Source organism: Hipposideros armiger, unplaced genomic scaffold (genome assembly GCF_001890085.2).
Source record: "Hipposideros armiger isolate ML-2016 unplaced genomic scaffold, ASM189008v1 scaffold_28, whole genome shotgun sequence".
In the NCBI taxonomy this organism is placed as follows: domain Eukaryota; kingdom Metazoa; phylum Chordata; class Mammalia; order Chiroptera; family Hipposideridae; genus Hipposideros; species Hipposideros armiger.
Genome location: NW_017731378.1, coordinates 4,407,658 through 4,427,278, shown reverse-complemented (window position 1 = coordinate 4,427,278; position 19,621 = coordinate 4,407,658). Strand labels below are relative to the sequence as shown.

General features: G+C 43.8%; 1 protein-coding gene across 1 annotated transcript in view; it reads left to right on the top strand.

Annotated features, from left to right (window-relative positions):
- ARL3 (ARF like GTPase 3) overlaps positions 1 to 18,955 on the top strand; it is a 37,291-nt gene extending 18,336 nt beyond the window's left edge. The window contains exons 4-6 of the mRNA XM_019636332.1: positions 8,250 to 8,300; positions 9,843 to 10,028; positions 18,677 to 18,955. Coding sequence (XP_019491877.1) covers positions 8,250 to 8,300; positions 9,843 to 10,028; positions 18,677 to 18,724 — 285 coding nt within the window. The 3' untranslated portion in view covers positions 18,725 to 18,955. The remainder of the gene's footprint in view (positions 1 to 8,249; positions 8,301 to 9,842; positions 10,029 to 18,676) is intronic.
- Positions 18,956 to 19,621: the final 666 nt, after the last annotated feature.

Genomic DNA, 19,621 nt, shown 5'->3' with positions numbered 1-19,621 from the left:
CTGTCTTTTTGTTCTTCAGTCTAGTTGTGGAGGACGTGGCTTCACTGGACCATTGTTGGTATTATCATTGCGCTCTTCCCGGGTGAGGCAGTCACTCACCGGCCATTGGAGAGCCGCTCACGGTGCCTCACAGCAGCTCACAGCAGAAACTGCTCACGCTGACTGCCCGCCACTCATGGTAGCTCACGGCTGCCCACTGCAGCAGGGGCTGCAGCCTAGGCCATCGCTGGCCACTCACAGCAGCCCAGCTCCAGGTCAAGCTGTTGCTCACCATCTTAGCTCTAAAGGGTGCAGCGTCACTGGCCCTCATGTGGGATCCAAAGTGGGGCCCTGCTCATCAGAGCTGGCGTCCCAAGCCAACTCTTAACCAACGCACCACTCAGCCGGCCCCACGGGATTTTTTACAGTGACCAAACTATCCTCTATAAAACTATAGTGGAGGGAGAATGATCCAAAATGGCAGAGTAGATAAATGCTGTGCCTACCTCATCCTGTGAACACATCAAAATTACAACTAAATTATAGAACAATCAATCTGGAGAACCATCTGAAGTCTGGCTGAACAGAAGTTTTATAACTAAGGATATAAAGAAGAAGCCATGTTGAGATTGGTAGGAGGGGTGGAGACGCGAAAGGGGCTGGCCGCAAACCTCCGCATGGTGGATGAAAATTAGGAGGGCTGTCACAGCCAGAGAGGTTCCCCAAATAGGAGCAAGAAACCCCAGCCTTACACCAGACTCCCCAGCCAGGAATACTGGTGCCGGGAAGAGGAGCCCCCACAATATCTGGCTGTAAAAAACTGGGGACTCTGGCCATCTGGGTGGTACAAAAGGCAGTGGGAAACCCAGGCGTCCTCTTAAAGGGCACTTATTCATTTGCTCACAAGTACCCTGGGCTCTGGCGGAGGGATGGTGACTCGAGGGGCATCGGAAACATACAAGTGGCAGACTGAGGTGTGTGGCCTCTGGGGAAGGGCTGCAGGACAGTCGGCATTTTCTTTGTGAGGAGTTCTTTCCCCCTGCAGCCGGCAGGCGGGTGCCATCTTTCCTGTGTTGAGCCCACCCCTTACGTTTTTGGTCAAATCAGAATCTGATTGACTGGGCCAGCCGAGTGGCACGTTGGTTAAGAGCTGGCTTGGAACACCAGCTCTGAGCAGCAGGGCCCGGTTTGGATCCCACATGAGGGCCAGTGACAGCCCTCTACAGCTAAGATGGTGAACAACAGCTCGACCTGGAGCTGGGCTCTCATGAGTCGCTGGCGACGGCATAGGCTGCAGCCCCTGCTGCAGTGGGCTCAGTGGGCTGCCATAAGCTACCGTGTGTGGCTGGCAGCCAGCATGAGTGGCAGACAGCCGATGTGAGCTGCCAAGAGCTGCAGTGAGTGGCCGTCCAGAGGCCGGCGACCAATCTGCTTCACCCGGGAAGAGCACAATGATGATACCAACATGGGCCAGTGAAGCAACATCTTCCAGCTAGACTGAAGAACAAAAGAACAGCAACTTGTCTATTCCCCTTCCCCTGATTCCCCAGCACTGTTCCCCTCCTCCAATTCCCCAATAAAATCTTTATTAAAAAAAGAATCTGATTGATCTGGTGCACTCCGCAGCTCAGCCCTGCCAAATCACCGAGATCCCACTGCAGAAGGCTTTATTAGTGACTGAACCTTACTGGAGCCAGCAACCAGCAGCAGACCACCGCGGACCTAGATGTGTTGTGGCTTTTTACAGAGCTACCCCAGGCCTGGTATTGGCAGCAATGTCCTCAGTTCGCAGCGTGGCCTCTCCCACACACCTTTAGGTCCAGCACAGGCAGCAACCAACTGTGGATGGCTCTGTAGCTCCTACCAGGTAGTATCCAACCAGTCACAGGCAATGGCTGACCTGGGCCTACACTGGAGCCCCTCCCAAGAGGTCCCAAAACCAATATACTTAGAGATTGACTTCAGACCACAGAAGAGCACTGCCCACTTAGCCCCACAAGTGGCACAACCAAAGGGTGGTCTCAGCAGTCACCAGAACCCGCTGGGGCAAATCCCACTCAAAGTGGTAAGCCCCCCAGCACAGCAGCCCATAAGCTGTGGACATGGCCAAATCTCACAGCCAATCAGCCTGAGGACCTTTCCCACCCATTGATGTGTCAATAGCAATCAAGGCTCAAATATAACAGGAAGGCACACACAACCCATACAAGGGACACTCCTGGAGCACCCAGAGTAGGTCACCAGGGAGACTGTGCCAGGGCCCCACAGGGCACCTACTGTATAAGGCCACCCATAGCAGATCTACCTAATACATAGAAACAAACAGAGAAGCAGCCAAAATGAGGAAACAAAGAAATACGTCCCAAATGAAAGAACAGAAGAAAACTCCAGAAAAAGAACGAAATGAAATGGAGGCAGCAACCTACCAGAGACAGAGTTCAAAACACTGGTTATAAGGATGCTCAGGGAACTTAGTGAGAACTTCAACAAAGAGATAGCAAGCATTAAAAAAGACATAGAAACCATAAAAAGAACCAGCCAGAAGTGAAGAATACAACAACTGAAATGGAGAATACATTACAGAGAATCACCAGCAGACTAGAGGAAGCAGAGGATCGAATCAACGATTTGGAAGACAAGGTCATAGGGGTACCAGATGGAGAACTATGTATAGTGCCAGGTGGGACTAGTCAGGGGGATCACTTCTTATATAAATGTCTGACCACTATGCTGTACACTTGAAACTAATATAAAATAACATTGAATGTCAAGTCTAATTGAAAAATTTTAAAAGGGGGGAAAGATAAAGAAGAATAAGAGGTTCAAAATTCCAGATATAAAACAAGTCATGGAGATATAATATACAGCATAGAAAATATAGTCAATAATATTGTGATAGCATGGTACAGTGTCAGATGGTTGCTGGACTTATCATGGTGATCACTTCTTTAGGTATATAAATGTTGAACAACTATGGTATACACATGAAATTGATACAATATTGTATGTTAGCTGTATTTTTTAATAAAAATCTTAAATACTATAATAGTAGATACATGTCATTATGGGTTTATCAAAACCCATAGAACTTTAAAACGCAAAGAATGAACCTAATATATCAATACTGGTTCATTAAGTGTAACAGATGTACCACACTAATGCAAAATGTTACTATGGGAAACTGGGAGTGGATGTGGATGTAGGGTAGGTATTTGGAACTCTGTGCTATCCAATTATTCTGTAAATCTAAGACTGCTAAAATAATTAATGTGAATTAATTATTTAAAAGCAATAGATTCAAGTTAAATCATTATGCTTATCCCGTAAACTTATACAGTGTTGTTGCCAATTATATTTCAATAAAACTGAGGGAGGAGGAAGCTTCAGATTCTCTTTTGATTTTTGAGTCAGGAGTGGGGAAAAAGCAGGTAGTTGAAATAGCAGTTCTATCTGTTCATCTGCTGGATTAAGGTACTTTGAAAGAAATACCCAAAGAAGAGCAGTATATAGGTTCCATTCCATAAGGAAATCTCAGAAACTTTCTGGTCTACCGGGTATTTTTAAATCATAAGCTCCAACGCCTTGAGGGTAGATTACAGGGTAATTGTAATATGACCCTGGATTCCACATTTCTTATTAGCTGTGAGTGCCCAGGAATTATCATACAATCCAACAAAAATCAGCTTAGAGCAACCCTATAGGAACTTTCTCCAACTACAGTACACTGCCAGTACCAGACAATATTTGGGATTCAGAGTCAACCTTTGATTATTTTCCAGTGCCATTTTGAGCTCAAACAAGTCTTAGGGAGCAACCAAGTCCCCAGTGTTAGATTCTAAGGCCTTGGGACTCTTAGCCCTGTCTGCCAGTTTTGTAGCAGCTCAGAGTGGTTAAATGGGTTACATTAATTGGTTTTGTTGGTCTGTATTGAGTAGTTTTCCATTGTTGGTTGAAAAGACCTAGTGCACTAGACTCCGCACTGCCTAGAAGAGCAGCATGGGAGGCTTGACGCATTTAGTTGCCCAGCCAACTCTCTTCAGTTATCTCTAGAGTGCCGTTATGAATTCTTGCTGTAGAGCAGGTGTCGGCAAACTGATCCAGCCGGCCTGCCTCCTGTTATTGTATAGCCTGTGAGCTAAGAATGGTTTTTTATATTTTTAAATGGTTGGGGGGAAAAAATCAAAAGAAGAATAAGATTTCATCACATGAAAATGACATGAAATTCAAATTTTAAAATTCAAAAAGTGTCCACGTCCACTTGTTTATGTATTTTCAATGGTTGTGAAAACGATTGTATGGGCCACAAAGCCCTTACAAAAAAAGATTGCTCAAAGGAAGGGAGGGAGGGAGGGAGAGAGGGAGAAAGAAAGGAAAGAAATTGCTGACCCCCACTTTACAGCATTCAGTGGTTCTCTAGGTTTGAAAGAGCCACAGCAACTCCTAAAAGTGCCAAAGTTATCCTCAGGGAAGATGACACTGAGAAGATCTGACTATACAGCTTTATTAATTTAGGGGACGTGACTAAGAAGTAAAACCTGAGGTATGATAGAAAGGAGGGGGTAGGGTGTCTTTCATTTCTGGTAAGCCAGGGAATAACAGACTTTTGGTAGATAAAAATACATCATTTTTTTTCAAGGTATAGTCATATTATCACTAAACTCTGTTTTATTATTTTTTTAGTGTTTTAATGCAACATAATTTGAACAAAGTAACTGTCATCATTGCCATATCCAAAGTGTAGAACATCAAGTGAGGATAGCTCTCAGACAACTGTCTCATGTGTTATTTCCACGTGTCATTCCCTCTTGAACATCAATACTCCTAGAGCACAAATAGCTGAAAACCACAAGGTGTCCAGAAACCTTATTTGTTGGTTTCAGCCTCCTTTTAGACTTTTGCTCAAGCTAGCAATAAAAAGCCACACTTTTTAGTGTCCTGTCTTCTTGTCTCTGCCTACCCGTCTGATGGAGAAATACTTAGGAACAATAAAATGGCCAAAAGGTGGCAGCAGGCGGGAGGAGGACCAGAAGCAAGAAGAGAAACAAAGAACCCTCCATTCACACGCTGGGTAGTCAGTCTCTGAATAATCCAGAGTGGGCTGAAGTCCCATCACGAAAAATCTCTTTCTCTAGGTTTTGCTCCCACAACCAAATAATTTCAGAGCAACTGACAAGGAAAATGTGCAGTGGCTTTTCTTAAAGCATCATTCTGAGCGCCATGGATAACTTTATTTTAGAATAGGTTTATGAAATTTGATTTTTGAAAGTCCAGAATGTTTTAAGATCAGTCATGAAGCACTATAAATGTTTAACTGGCTCTGATACTTTCTGAGTATTCTTTTTTTACTGATTATTAGTTTATTTTTGGATTTAAAAAATTTTACATTACTAGATTAACAGCTGTTATTAAAAAATAAAAAAGAGAGCAAGAGAGAGAGACAAGAGACTATCCTTAGCTTTAGCTATTGACCAGAAAAAAACAGACACTTGCATGAAGAAACTGGGTAGCACTGGGATGGGAGCAACCAAGAGAAGAATATACCCCTGCAGAAAAATGAATTTGCAGACTTCCAGACTAGCTTGTGCTTATGACTTTTTCCCTTGGCCCTTAATAAATGGGGCGGTTATTTTATAGCCTTTTCCCCAGAATTATTGTGTAGGAACTGTCAGATTTTATGAAAATTAAGTGAGAAAAATGCTAAATGGTAGGTAGTATATATGTATAGTTTAGGAAAATCCTCCTTTTGAATTTTTTTTTTTTTTAAGATTTTTATTGGGGAATGGGAACAGCGCTGGGGGATTGGGGGAAGGGGACCAGACACGTTGCTGTCCTTTTGTTCTTCAGTCTACTTGTGGAGGACGTTGCTTCACTGGCCCAAGTTGACACCATCATTGCACTCTTCCAGGGCGAGACAGATCAGTCGCTGGCTTTCGGATGGCCGCTCATGCTGGCTGTTGGCTACACACGGTAGCCCATGGCAACCCACTGCAGCAGTGGCTGCAGCCTATGCCATTGCCAGCGACTTATGGCAGCTCCAGGTTGAGCTGTTGTTCAGCATCTTAGCTGTAGAGGGCAGTATCACTGGCCCTCATATGAGGGATCCGAACCGGGGCCCTCTGGCATCCCAAGCCAGCTCTTAACCAACGCACCACTCAGCCGGCCCCTTTTGGATCTTTTAATGGAAATATTTCCTGTGAAATTTCATGTCCAAGTAGTAAATAGCAAGTCATTTGGCAAGTAATTATAAGTAAAAGTTACAACTTTCTTCTCATTTATCTTTAGCCTCTGGACTCTCTGGTATCATCTCTCGTGTGATGATAAAGCTATCTTTCCATTCCTCATTATCCTCTACTGACTGTTTTTTTAATCATATCAAACACCGATTTCTTAACTGTAGCTTTGTGTTCTTACCTTTGTCTTATTCTCCTCTTTCCCACCCTCACCTTGTTACTCATAGCCTTTGCTCCCAAGCACATTTTTTCCTGCTTTGTAATAATTTTTTGCCCAGTGACCTGCACACAGCCTTCAGGAAGCCCCTCTGAGACCAAAACTGAGACTCTCCCAGTGACCACCTAACCCCCTTCCCTCCCTCACATCTTCTTGGACTAATGCTTGAGTGAAGATACTATTAATCCACTGCACACTCCCAAATAATTCTCATTAGGTGTTTTATATTGAGGTTCACCCTCCCATTACATTCCTTCTTTTTACATCTATGTTTACACTATGCCTGCTACTTTAAAAATGTGAGCCTCGGGCGGCCGAGTGGCGCGGTGGTTAAGAGCTGGCTTGGGATGCCAGAGGACCCCAGTTCGGATCCCACATATGAGGGCTAGTGACACTGCCCTCCACAGCTAAGATGCTGAACAACAGCTCAACCTGGAGCTGGGCTGCCATGAGTCACATGTGACGGCGTAGGCTGCAGCCCCTGTGGCAGTGGGTTGCCATGGGCTACCGTGTGTAGCCAGCAGCCACCGTGAGCGGCCGTCCAGAAGCCGGAGACTGACCTGCCTCGCCCGGGAAGAGCGCAATGATGGTGCCAACTTGGGCCAGTGAAGCAACATCCTCCACAACTAGACTGAAAAACAAAAGGACAGCAACTTGTCTGTTCCCCTCCCCCCAATTTCCCAGTGCTGTTCCCATTCCCCAATTCCCCAATAAAAATTTTTTTAAAAAAAGATTAGCAACTGGAAAAACATTTAATGTATTGTTCAATAAAAAAAAGGACTACAAAATTATATCTCTAATTTTATTTTCAAATCTTTATATGAAGAAGAATTAGAAGAGAACTTTCATAGGAAATTAAAATAATATGTTTGGGTTCTGTAACTGTAGGTGATTTTTCTTTCTTTTATTGGCCCTCTCTATTTTCCTTATTGTTGTTTTAGGATGTTATTATATTGGGCTGTCGGAAAAGTCATGACGTATTTTTTCTATGTTTTTTGTTGCAAAAATGTGTCATGACTTTTCCAACAACCCAATATTTATGCAATAAATAAAATTTAGTGATGAGAGAGAAAGCTTGGGATTTGTAATTTGTGGTGAATCTCAAGACTTCTTACTCTGGCAAAGGCTATGCCCTTGCTATTCCCAGTATTTTATCCTGACCCCCTGGCAGCCGTGGAGGTAGGAATGGAAAGGAAATCAGTGGATCTCCTGCCTCAGTACCTGAGGTCAGAGTATAGTTAATACTGCAAACGGTGCTTTCAGAGTGATGATGTTTGAGGAATATAGGATCTGTAGATGCCTCAAAGCACCATCCCTTCCAGACAATGTGAGACATAGTATTAGCAGAGTGCTTAGGAGCAAGTGCCAGGTATGCCTGAACTTGGATCCCAGTTTTGTCAAGTACCAAACATAACTTGGGCAAGTTACTTGACTTCTTTGGGCTTGTGTTTATGTATAAAATGGGAAAATAATGAAATCTATATCATAGAGTCGTAATGAGGATGAATATGGTAAATCTAGTAAGAATGTTTAGTGAATGCCCAATAAATATAGTTTTTTTTTTCCTGTCTGGCTCTCCTGACTTTCTACTTTGGAGCTTTGCTGGAAGTATTTTCTGGGCATCCCCCATTTAATTAATTAATTAATTAGTTTGTTTGTTTGTTTGTTCTGCATCTATAGATGGTAAGGCTTACCAGCTCAATTTCTCTATGCTGTGCTAATGTGAAATCAGCTGACTGGAGATCATCAGCTCCTTCCATAGAAATTGCCCTGTCTTTTTTTATATCTGCTTATTGAAATAACCTTCTTCTTTTACTTTACAGATATATGTAATTGACAGTGCAGACAGAAAAAGATTTGAAGAGACGGGTCAGGTAAATAATTCTTCTGTTGAGCTATTTCCCAAATAACTGGGTATTCATTAATCTGTTTTGTAAATGTATGAGAGTGAGGGAGGTATTTTTTGTTTAACCTTTGCAGTTTAAACAAGACAGTCATTCTGGCAAGCAGGCAAAAATACCAGTTGCTGAAAAAGAAATTAGTTGAGAATCCTTTAAACACATTTATTTTTTATTAAAGCCTTTTAGTTTTAATCAAATTAAATAAATAAACAAGATATAACAAATGGAACTTACCACCATGCCCAAAAACTCTTCAGGTTTCTTCCGAGGCCACATAGAAATGAACCCAGAGGAACAATTCACATATCATTTCCATGTACATTTTTCAATATCAACTTAATTGATCCAAAGGTAACTAACAAATTTGAAGGGATGGGAAGAAATGTGCAAGCCAAGACTACGCTGCTCTTGTTTCCAAGCAAAGAGCTAGGTATACTTTGAACCCAAATATGGCTTCAGATGCAGAGTACAAGTCAATGTGGTTACACGATGCAATTTGTGTACACAATTTTAAATAGAGAAGCAGTGGGCATAGACTTTTAACTGAGTACACTGATAAGAATCAAGGAGTAAAGTTGACCTCTTTGGAGAAGCATGATTACATGTCATTGCAGAGTCCTTGGGGTGTGTCCTAAACTACCACAGGTGGCCTTCCAAAGGTAGCAATCCCCATATTTACAATCCTTTTTCCTGGAAATTAGTTTGAGAACTCTCTAGACTCTTGGAGACAACCATTCTATACCTTGATGATTTCTGGATTATCAGTCATGTAAACCAATGTTAAACATGAGCTTGGAAGTGAAGGGTGTTATATGATGATCTGTCTCTTAAACCATCTAGTTCTCTTTGACAGACCAAGTGTCTTAAGTAGCAAAATGGGGGTGTTTAATAGGAAGAGGTGGATCCGGGTATTTAGGTTAGTATACACCCTTTCCTGTGCTTATAATAGAATCAACGTACAGTTTAGACCCCAACCAATGACCTAAAAATCAGAGACCTTGCCAGATGGACTAATACAGTTATTTTAGGATGTGGGTTTGATGAGGTGTAATGCACATGTATGCATGTTTTGGAGATAAAGACTAATGAAACAGAATTACAGTCTCTACAGCAATTTATATATATATATATATATATATATATATATATATATATAAAGTTATTTGCAGCTCATAACATTGGGTAAGTTTTAAACCTCTAACCACACTTGTGTTCTCCCTTGAACAGTGTTTCTCAAAGTATGATCTGTGAATCCCCTATAGCAGAACCACCTGGGGAGCTCATTAAAAATGCAAATTTCTGGGCTCTGGCTCAGACTTTCCAAAGTCAGCATCTCTGGGGTAGGCCCAGGAATCTGCCAGTGGATCCTTCCACAGGCTCAAGTTTGAGAACCACTGCCCTTGAACGTTGCTAATTGATCAGCTTAACTGTTTTAGTTTTTTTCTGATTAGAAGTGAATGGTTAAATATCATAGATTTCAACCTTCCCTCCCCATCCATTCTTAAAATGATCCAGGAACTAGCTGAATTACTGGAGGAAGAAAAGCTAAGTTGTGTGCCGGTGCTCATCTTTGCTAATAAGCAGGATTTGCTCACGGCAGCCCCTGCCTCTGAAATTGCAGAAGGACTGAACCTGCACACCATCCGCGACCGTGTCTGGCAGATCCAGTCTTGCTCAGCTCTCACAGGAGAGGGCATTCAGGTGAGATTACCGGAAGACTTGGTCACCTGGCAACACGACAGCCAACTAACATAGTCTCTCTCTTTGATTGGGCTGATCTAGATAGAAAAAGTTAAGAAACAAATAGACTTTGATTGTCAGATGAACCATTCCAGGATGTGGAGGGCATGGAGAAGTTTGGTTCTCTTCTGCTTAGCAACCAATATGACATCATTAACTGTTCTAGTAAAGCCATACTCAAACCACCCCACACAAGCAACACACTACCCCATTGGGTAGGAGGTCAGAACAGAAGACTTAGAAGATGCTTTCTAACTCTAGGATTCTTTGATGATTGGGTTTGGGGTTTTGTGTTGTGTCTAATATTATGAACACTAAATACATGTACTCCCAAGGAGTACGTGCATAATCAACAATTATGCACACAAATTATCCTACAAGTGTTTTCGTTTTTCTTTGCGCTGTCTCCACTGCCTTCAGCATTGGTGTCTGTTTCCTGCTACTTAAAGTTGGTTTCCCACTGGGAGGCTTCTGCTGACAGAAAGCCCCATGTTTTATACTGGGGAACTGTATATTGGGAGAGCAGGCTCCCCCTCATTTGATATTAGGGCAGAAAACGGTTGTATCCCAGACACCTGAGAGGCTATATCCTCAAAAAATGATAAACAGTTTCGGCCCTGATGCCTCCTACCAAGCAGCCTCAAACCAGGTGACACTTGGAGTCAGACCTCTAGGACTTTATTCCGAAGGCCCCAGCATGCTCCACATGCCTCATTTCAGACATCTGGTGGACCTGCCAGGGAAATGATCCCATGCTGTGAGAGCTGGACAGTACTGCTCTTGGATGCTGTGGGGGGTTAACAACATCTAAAGAAATGGTGTCTCCCCTCATTGCCAGATGGCTTGTGTCTCTCATGGCATGACCAGTTTGCTTTTCTCTGAATTTGGTGTGTTGAGGTACGAGCCTGTGATTTGATTCTCGGTCATTGTCCTGCAGCCTCTTTCCATTTCCCTTCTACGCCTCTTCCCTTTCTCCTAAGACATTTGACACTCCTAAAACTGCCTGACTGCTTTTAGCTGGAGCTGATAATCACATCCTAGAATTATCTCACTTGTTCCATCTGTTTGCTGCTTGGTTTTTTTGTTTTTGTTTTTTTTCTTTTTGTTACCAACCAGGGCCCGCTTCTGTGCTTGACCTCTAGATCTGAGAACAGACCAGTCAGCACAAGCCAAGCTGCCCCTCCCCAGACTCCTCCGTACCTGCACCCTCCAAAGCTCCTCGTACATGTGTGTGTGTAGTGGGCGCTCTCAAATAGCCAGAGATTACCTCAGCTACATCCTCAAAATGGTTGCCGGAGCTCTGCTGTGGGTCCCTGTGAGGTTTAGGTTTAGGGAGGGAGTAGGTGTTAAGTCTTATTTCCTTCCTTCCTAGACTCTGGTTATAAAAGTAATATATTCTCATTGTTAATCAGATAAAAGTATGTAAAATTTAAAACTGAAAAGTTCTTTCCTCTCCCCTAATCCTGCTGAACAAAAGAACTAACCACCATTAATAGTTTTTCCTGAGTCTCTTCTATAAAATTACAATCACATATGTGATTATAGATGTTTTAGGTTTCAAATTAACTGCATTTTTTCAGCTTAATTTAGGCTGATCCAACAAGTATACTACAACCCAGCATGTTTTTGAATTGGTAAACTCTGACCATTTTATTTAGCTTCTCAGTTTAAAAAAAAAAAATCAAATTTTGTCTAAGGCATTAACGTCGATTGTGCATGAGATGGTCTTCATGAGGCCGAAGGTTATTTTGGTGAGGATGGGTCCTTCTTGTGTTTGTGCAAACCACTTCAGCAAGAGAACTCTGCCTCTCTCAGTGTTTTAGAACACAAATATAGAGAGTAGAGAGCATCTTGAGGTTGGGGGCTGTAAAGGCAGGACTAAAGAAAATAAACACGTTTTGTGTGCTTACCTGAAGTGGGAATCCGTAGCTCCATAATCTTTTTTCACTTGGCCAGAGTGTTGAAAGGAAGAAAAAGCAAAGCCAAAATGAACAGTGAGGTTCTTGTTTCTTTAGCCAGCCTTTGGGATATAAAAGGGAAGGACCAAAGTTATCTAGAATCAGTATTTAGGGTAGTGACATTCAAGTCAAGGGTACTTCTTCAGAGGAGCCTGGAGACAGGGAGGGAGCTCTAGTCGTTCACTGTCCTCCCAGCCCAGCCCCACCTGGCCCTGTCAGGTGGAGGTTACAACCATAGAGCTCTATGTTCCTGGTTGTGTAACCACCATAGACGTGGAGTTCCCTTTAAGTCACAAGCTGTTTAGGTCAAAAAGGAGGCAGTGAGCTGTCAGACAGAAAGTGGGGGAGGGCTTTAAAATCAACCAGTTTAAATCAAGCGAGATAATCATGTATGGTTTGATTTTGTTAAGATTAAGTTCTGCTCAGATCAGGGAACTTCAGGAACCAGATTTACAGGAAATGATTTCAAGACAGATCTAACAAAGAACTGTGAGAAGAAAAAAAAAGAAAGAAAGAAAAAAAAACCCAATGATTTTATATGGAGGAGAAATAGTTTGAAGGTCACTTAATTAGTTTAGTAGATAGTACCATGGTGTATAGAATTGGGTAGTTAAGACTGGGATTTCAAGGTTAATGAGATTAGATTATGGTTAATAGAATGATATAAATTTAGAGAATTTAACCATTATTTGAAATGAGTTATTTAATAAAAATGTTAATTAAGAAGGGAATCTGCTGTCTATTGTCCTTTAATGGTAACCTTTGGGGACTGGAGAAAGGTCGTGGAGTTTTCTGTGGAAACACCTTTCATTGTGAGGCACTCATGGACCGTGTCCCTTCATCAGGTAATGCTTCTGACCTAAGCACTTGCCCACTCAGCCAAATGTCTTGGTTTTCACTTGAAAAAGAGTCGCTTAGATGGAATTCTTTTGCTGCATTGCTTAGTTCAAGGGCAGGCCTTTAATAATTCTTATTAATTAAAGTTTATAAGTATTCCTAAAAATGAAAGACTTCACTAGAAAACTGTCCTTAAGATCACTTTCAGACATGGACACTGTGTAATAATTACTAAAATTCCCTAAATTCTTATTTCATCCTCCCTCTCCACCCTCCCACCCACTGCCCCCTGAAAGCTGGTCAGTCATGGGCAAAGCTACCAAAATGATCAGACATTAAACGGGTCTCATAATATCTGGCACCACAGCTCTAATAACCCTGAGAGAAAAAAAAAATGTATAAAGATTAAAAAAACAAAACAAAACAAAAAACCCTGAAATTTCTGTGATACAGTTTCAGCTATTTAAAGACAGTGTCTCTATTTATATTGTGTTTGTGTTTAATCGGAGTGTTTGAGAGACCCATCTTATACTGATAAGTAAACCTCAAGTGGGTGAGCCTAGGGAACAGCCACGGGTTTGCTAAATGGTGAGCTGCACCTTCTGGACTAACCGGGCAGATGTCATCACTCCTCCTTAGCTGAATAGCTTAAACACATGATTTAAGTTTATGGAAGTCAGTGATTCCTGGGTTGGATCTCAGGTTCCTGTTCTACCTGATGTTCTGAAGGCAAGTATGTGCAGTCTCTGCAAGGACAGGCAATCCCACATGTTGTTCAACAAGCCCCTGTCCTGGGTGTGGAAACCGACTTTCGAGGGCTTCAAGAGAGCTTGGAACAGGTCTTTCTTTGCCTGATTGACGGTGATGAGGAGGCCAGCCCGTCATGTAATTAAAGCAAGTTTTCATGGGAAACTGTAAAGAGCAGAGCATAGGTAAAGGGCACTGGAAGCTGAAGGAGAGCATCAATCTCAGAAACCTTGTCCTGCCGAGAGGTCCAGAGTCCAAAGGAGTGATCAACAGAGACCCAGTTATGTCAAGTGGATGAGGGCAGAAAGAGGAGAATCTGAAAAATGTCTGGGAGGGAAACCCTGCAGCCCCTTAGCCAGGCTGCCTTACAGACATGGAGGCTGCCTCTCCCTGCGCCCTGGTGGCTGGGCCAGGGTTGCTAAGGGCCTCTCCTAGTGTATAACATCCAGCCCTGGGACTCTCTTCTCTTTCCCTTGGGTGTCTAGAAAATAACGAACAAAGGCTCTGGCTTAGAGCTGGAGAAAGGTAGAGAGAAATCAACCCCTCTTCCACCTACAGACCTGAATTTGAACCCCAGACCACCACAGCTGTCCTTTGCTGTTGTAGTGTCAGGTGTTTGAAGATATTTTATCTCTAAAACTCGCGTGTGTGTGTGTGTGTGTGTGTGTGTGTGTGTGTGTGTGTGTGTAATCAAAATTGTACTGGAATAGAATTTCCTCTCAGTGCAGATCTCAGCAGTTTCAACCTGGCCTCTAGCCTCAGTCCTAACTGAGACCTGCCTACACCAATAGATTTGAACTAGCAGAAAGTTCTGGGTATTGCTCTCCATGCCCCTGTCTCATGCTCACCTTTTCTTTTCCCATCTCTCCCACATTCCCTATCTTCCTTCTCTAAACAGGAGCGATGGTCTGGCTCACAGGAGTCTCACCTCCGTAGGAAGGACCACTAGCAGTCGGAGCCCTGGTACATGAGCTGCACTTCAGAGTGCCCTGCAGATGAACACTAACCATTTGCTAGCCCAGTGTCTTGTTCTTATTCCTTTTCTCTTGGTCTAGGGGACTTTTCCCTTAATATACCAACAGAATTTTGATATTTTTAAAAATGACATTTACCATTTCTTTCTAGGCCTGGCATCAGTTATTTTTGACACCAAGTGTACACAGAACTGCTTGTCTGCAAGTCAGACCTCAGGTTTATTTTTAAAATTTCAAACCTCTCTATAGACTAAGAATGCAAGCTCGGGACATGCGATTTTGCTACCTCTCCGGTGCAGTGCCCTTTGTCACCAGAAAAAAATATTAATAGCAAGCAGTATTTTGTGTATGCTACATCCAGCTGCTCCTTGACCCTCGGGGCCCCGTGGCACAATGGGATAAGCTGCGTTGCTCAGCAAGGGCCTGAACTCCTCCTCGGTCTTAAAGCAATTACTGATGTGATGTGCAGTCCTCATGGCGTTAAAAACCAGGCCTGCCCAGCCATGGCTGCCACTGCTTCCTTCCAACAATCGAGCAGTGATGGATGCATTATCGAGTGATCAAATTAAAAGAAGCAGTGCAGTCAGAAACCACTCTTCCCACAGAAAGGGGTATCGTGCTTTTTAATCCCGGACCACTGAGATCTATGAGTAGGAGCAGCCTTATATTTTTCCCAGTGGTTATAGCAGGGAATAATATCATGAACTGGTCAATTAATATCATGACATGGTAAAATTTGGCCTCCTTGAGGCCAAACAAAGCTCAGTATTTGAGGTTCAGTATCTCTCTTAAGTCTCTATTATTGAATTAAAACTAATCAATTTAAATTCAGTTTCAGCAAGGTTGGTCAGGGGGAGGTGTGGTGGAGGAAGAAAGGGGAGGCCTACTCACGCCATAAGATTGTCATCCCCGTGATGAAGATCAAATGTGCAAAATTTGGTCAAACCAGTTCTTTAACAATAAAGGTTCAACCATTAAACAAACCTATGAGCTCATTTCCTTCTTTGGAGGCAGAGCAGTAACCTGCTTCAGGTAACCGATCACCTTTTCTCAATCATCTTTTAAAAACACAACGCCTTGCCAAATTAAGGCAAGAGTGATGAGGTGCACTAATTTAAACATGAGAAGCAGAAGGGTCTGCCTCTTGCTATGATGTTGTCTCTAAATGTAGAGTTTCCACTAGAGGTGGTGGTCTTAGCGGAGAGTTAAGATGTTAGGATCGGGCAGTGAGGTAAATACACAGTTTCCACATGCAGAGATACCTGGCAGTCCAGGAATCTTGAGAGTTGAGTGGCCAAAAACAGCCTCTAGTACCTTCAGAGGTGCAGCCAAGCTGTGCCAGGTGCTTGGCCTGGGGCTACCCTGGCCTCATGCCTCAATAGTCAGCTGGGAGTCATAAGGAAGAAACAACTGGAAGTGCATTCTTTCCCACCTTCAAGGTGATTCCCAGCCTCTCTCTCAGCTTGAGGCAGAGCCTCTCCCTCCCACATATGCTCACATTCACTGAGAAATGGCGAATGGTTAAAGAGCATGGGTGCTGGCGCTACATTGCCTGGGTTCATAGCCTGCCTCTGCCACACACTCCTGTGCCCCCATTTCCTCATCCGTAATGTGGAAATTATATAGTACCTACTCTACAGGGTTGTTACAAGGATTAATTTAAAATATATAAATTAAGAGCCTGCTAGGCCAGACATCATGCTAGGTTCTATGAACACAAACCCAAGCCAGTCTGACATGGACTCTCCCCTCAGGGGTCTTGGACAACACCAGCATCTTTCCTTTCCAGCGGGCAACTTGGCACAGCTTGTCCCTGATTTGACTGAAGAGGTATTATCCTCATTGACTACAGCCGCCCCGACAGCCCCCCCACCTCTAGCTCAAGTTCTCCTCTAGGTAATAACAGGAAAGATGCAACTCCCCAGCTCCCAAACACTTCAGATCAGGGCGGCCTCCTCGAGCCAAAGCAGGCATAGGGCTCGACCCCTGTTAATTCTCCCGGCGCTTCCCACACTCCTTCAGGTTGCTGGAGGTAGCTACAGAGGCCCATGGACCAGCAGGTCAGCTGGTGGGTGCTGACCTCCAAGCGCCCTCTGTTGGCAGGACTGTGGCTGGAAGGGCTTTGTCACTGCTGGCCCTCACAGACATCTGGAGGACACTGCCCCTCAGCAGGCCTCCCTGTTGAAATCCCCTCTGCCTCCATAACAGATACTCAGGAGAGAGCTGCCCCTCACCCTCCACATTCTACTTCGGGTTCCTGCAGCTGAGTAAATATTTTCCCTATCTCTTTGACCGCATTCATGTTCAGTTACGTATAATAAAGGAACCCCCCAGCCCCATAATCAGCCCTAAAACAAGGGGAAAAATAAGTATTCGTGTAGTGTGGGAACACTGTTCTTGATTTCTCTGAGAAGATGATTTGATAAAATATTGCAAGTCTCTATAGAGGAGAAAATATTGAGGTGTGCACCTTTGATAGTATTTGTGCGGGTTCCTGAAGATGGAAAGTGCTACGTAAGTGCTGAGCTATTCAGCTTCGAAGGCAAAGAGAAGATGGTTATCTTATTCATCCCTCTTTTATTTGTAAAATCTTTTTTTGTCTCCTGGCAGGTGATCATTTTTTTTCCTGGAAACCAATTAGCTACTAAAATTAAACATGCTTCTTTTTAAATTAATCCTTTTCATAAAATGGTCTTAAAAGTGGCCTCAGCTTTTCAAGTAAGTAGCTGACCCAGTTGTAATTGGAGATGCATTTGGAAGCCACTTTTCTCCCACCTCGGCATTCCTACCCCCTTGTCCCCACGGCTGCCAGGTGCTGTCCACCTTTGGGCCTTCGGCCATGGCCAGCCTCATCTTGGCAAATGCCCTAAGGTCTGCTGTGGGACAGCCATCAGATTATCTGGTTCTCCTGCCCAAGTGCTCTGATGGCAACTGGCAGAGTTTTAATCACTGTAAATTCAGGTTATGGTCAGATTAGCCAGGAGATAGGGTGCCTGCTGGTTGTTTTGCTGTGATGTATTGTTTATGGGATTAATGCTCCGAATGGCCAAGGGTGTCAGCTGATATTTATTACTTTAAGCTGGCTCAGCTGTTCAGGTTCAACAACTAGCTCTGTGGTCACAGGAAATGCGGGGGCTCTGCATGTCATGTATGACCTGAGATGTGCAAATGTGACTGGGACTTCAGTGAGCATGTGTTACAGATGCAGGGTGCAGGGGAAAGGGATTTGTTGCAGGAGCCTCCTTTGATTTTGCTCTCAGCTCCTGAGGGAACTCCGCACACCCCCAAAGGTCGGAGAGACTCTGGGGAAAGAGCATTCAGGGGTGGTTGCAAAGGGGGTTGAAAAGGAGGTCATCTCTGGCAGGCCTGGCATCCAGGAGAAATCATGCCACCTGCCAGGTGACTAGGCATTGTGTGGTTTTTACATCTGTCCCTCTCCAGCCTTCTAAGAGAGGACACTTTGAAGGTCACTGTGCCTTTAAGGGAACCTTCTCCCCAGTCCCTCTTTGGTAGTGCTTAAAGAATCAGGCCAGGCCCTTTTAAACCTATCTGTAGTGCTGCACGAAGAGAAATAAATGCACATTGCCCCAGTGTGTGTCTAGTAACACACACTGCAGTTGGTTTGTTTTTCCAAAAAGAAATTTAATTTAACCCAAGTGTACACTGCCACACTGTAAACACACCAGGGGCACCAGAAGGGTGGCTTATTGAATTTAATGCCCTAGCAAAGGTCAGCTTTTAGAAAAAGCCAAAAATGGCTGGAATCTTTCCTGATAGCTCCTCAATCAGGCCTTGGATCCAGGCAGATGTGTTTATTTTTTCAGAGGGAGTTCCTGAGGACCCATCTCAAGTTCTGACACTGGGCACTCCCCCTCCCATGTCCCTCTTATGCTCTCAGAGGCCTCCCTCCTCCTCCCCAGGAGGTCACTGTCCCTGGTCACCCAGGTGGTCCCCTGGGGCAAGGAAACTCCCTGGAGCCTGGTGGTTGGGGAGGGAGGACCCAGAATCTCCACCCCCGCCCCTCTGCTGGGCTTGAGTGTGTGGTGCCTTTCATACAACTAACACTGCCTTTCTCTGCCCATTTCCCTCCAAGGACGGCATGAACTGGGTCTGCAAAAATGTCATTGCAAAGAAGAAATAAAATCTAGACGAATGGAGACGCAGGAGCTGCAGGAGCTGAATTCTGTCCTGAAAAACACTAATTTGCTGCTTTCTGACCAAATGTTTTTCCATCTGTGTACAGCTACAGCTGTTTGAAGAGAGGGAACAACACAGTTTAAAAAGAATCCCCATTCCAGCAGTAGATTTAACTGATCTCTGAGGTTCAGTATCATTTTTCAAATAAAGGAATTATATTATTTCCTCTGCATAATTGAAATAGTATTAAATGTCTCAAAGCACATGATTAGAAAATGAGATCTTTTAAATGAGCAAGAGATTGCATTGCAGTTCAGACAATTCCAGTGGGCTTTTTTTTTTCTTTCTTTCAAAAAGAAAAAGAAAAGAGGAAGAAGCAGCTTATGCTGCGCTCATTTATTTACTGACCCGTCCCTTCCATTCTCCCCATGGTTTTGAAAGCATAGGTAGTGTCTGCTGGTGCTGGTCAGTGGTTTTTACCATCACCAACTGAGCCAGGGCTGCATGCTATCCTGAGGGAAGCTGCTGGGGGGAAGGGGAGGTAGGGCAGATGATTAAACCATCTTGTCATGCAGGTAGGAGACTGTGTGTGTGTAATCCTCACCCTTTGGAAAAGGAAAAAAAAAAATCCTTTCTTGCAAACAAGTCACTACAGAAACATACCCCATCCCCAACCCCCCAGCCAGCCACACAGGGAAACAAATTCTTATGACTTTTGACTGTAATGACATCTGGAATGTAAGGAGAGGTGGGAGGTTTAATTCCAGAAAAATTACAAGGTCCTTAGAAAGCCCTCACATTGAGGGCTCAGGCTCGCGTAAACAGGCTTTCTCCAGTTCAGTGGAGCAGGGAGCAGGCGACTCGGAGATTAGCTGGCTTCTCCACAGCCGTCCTATAGAAG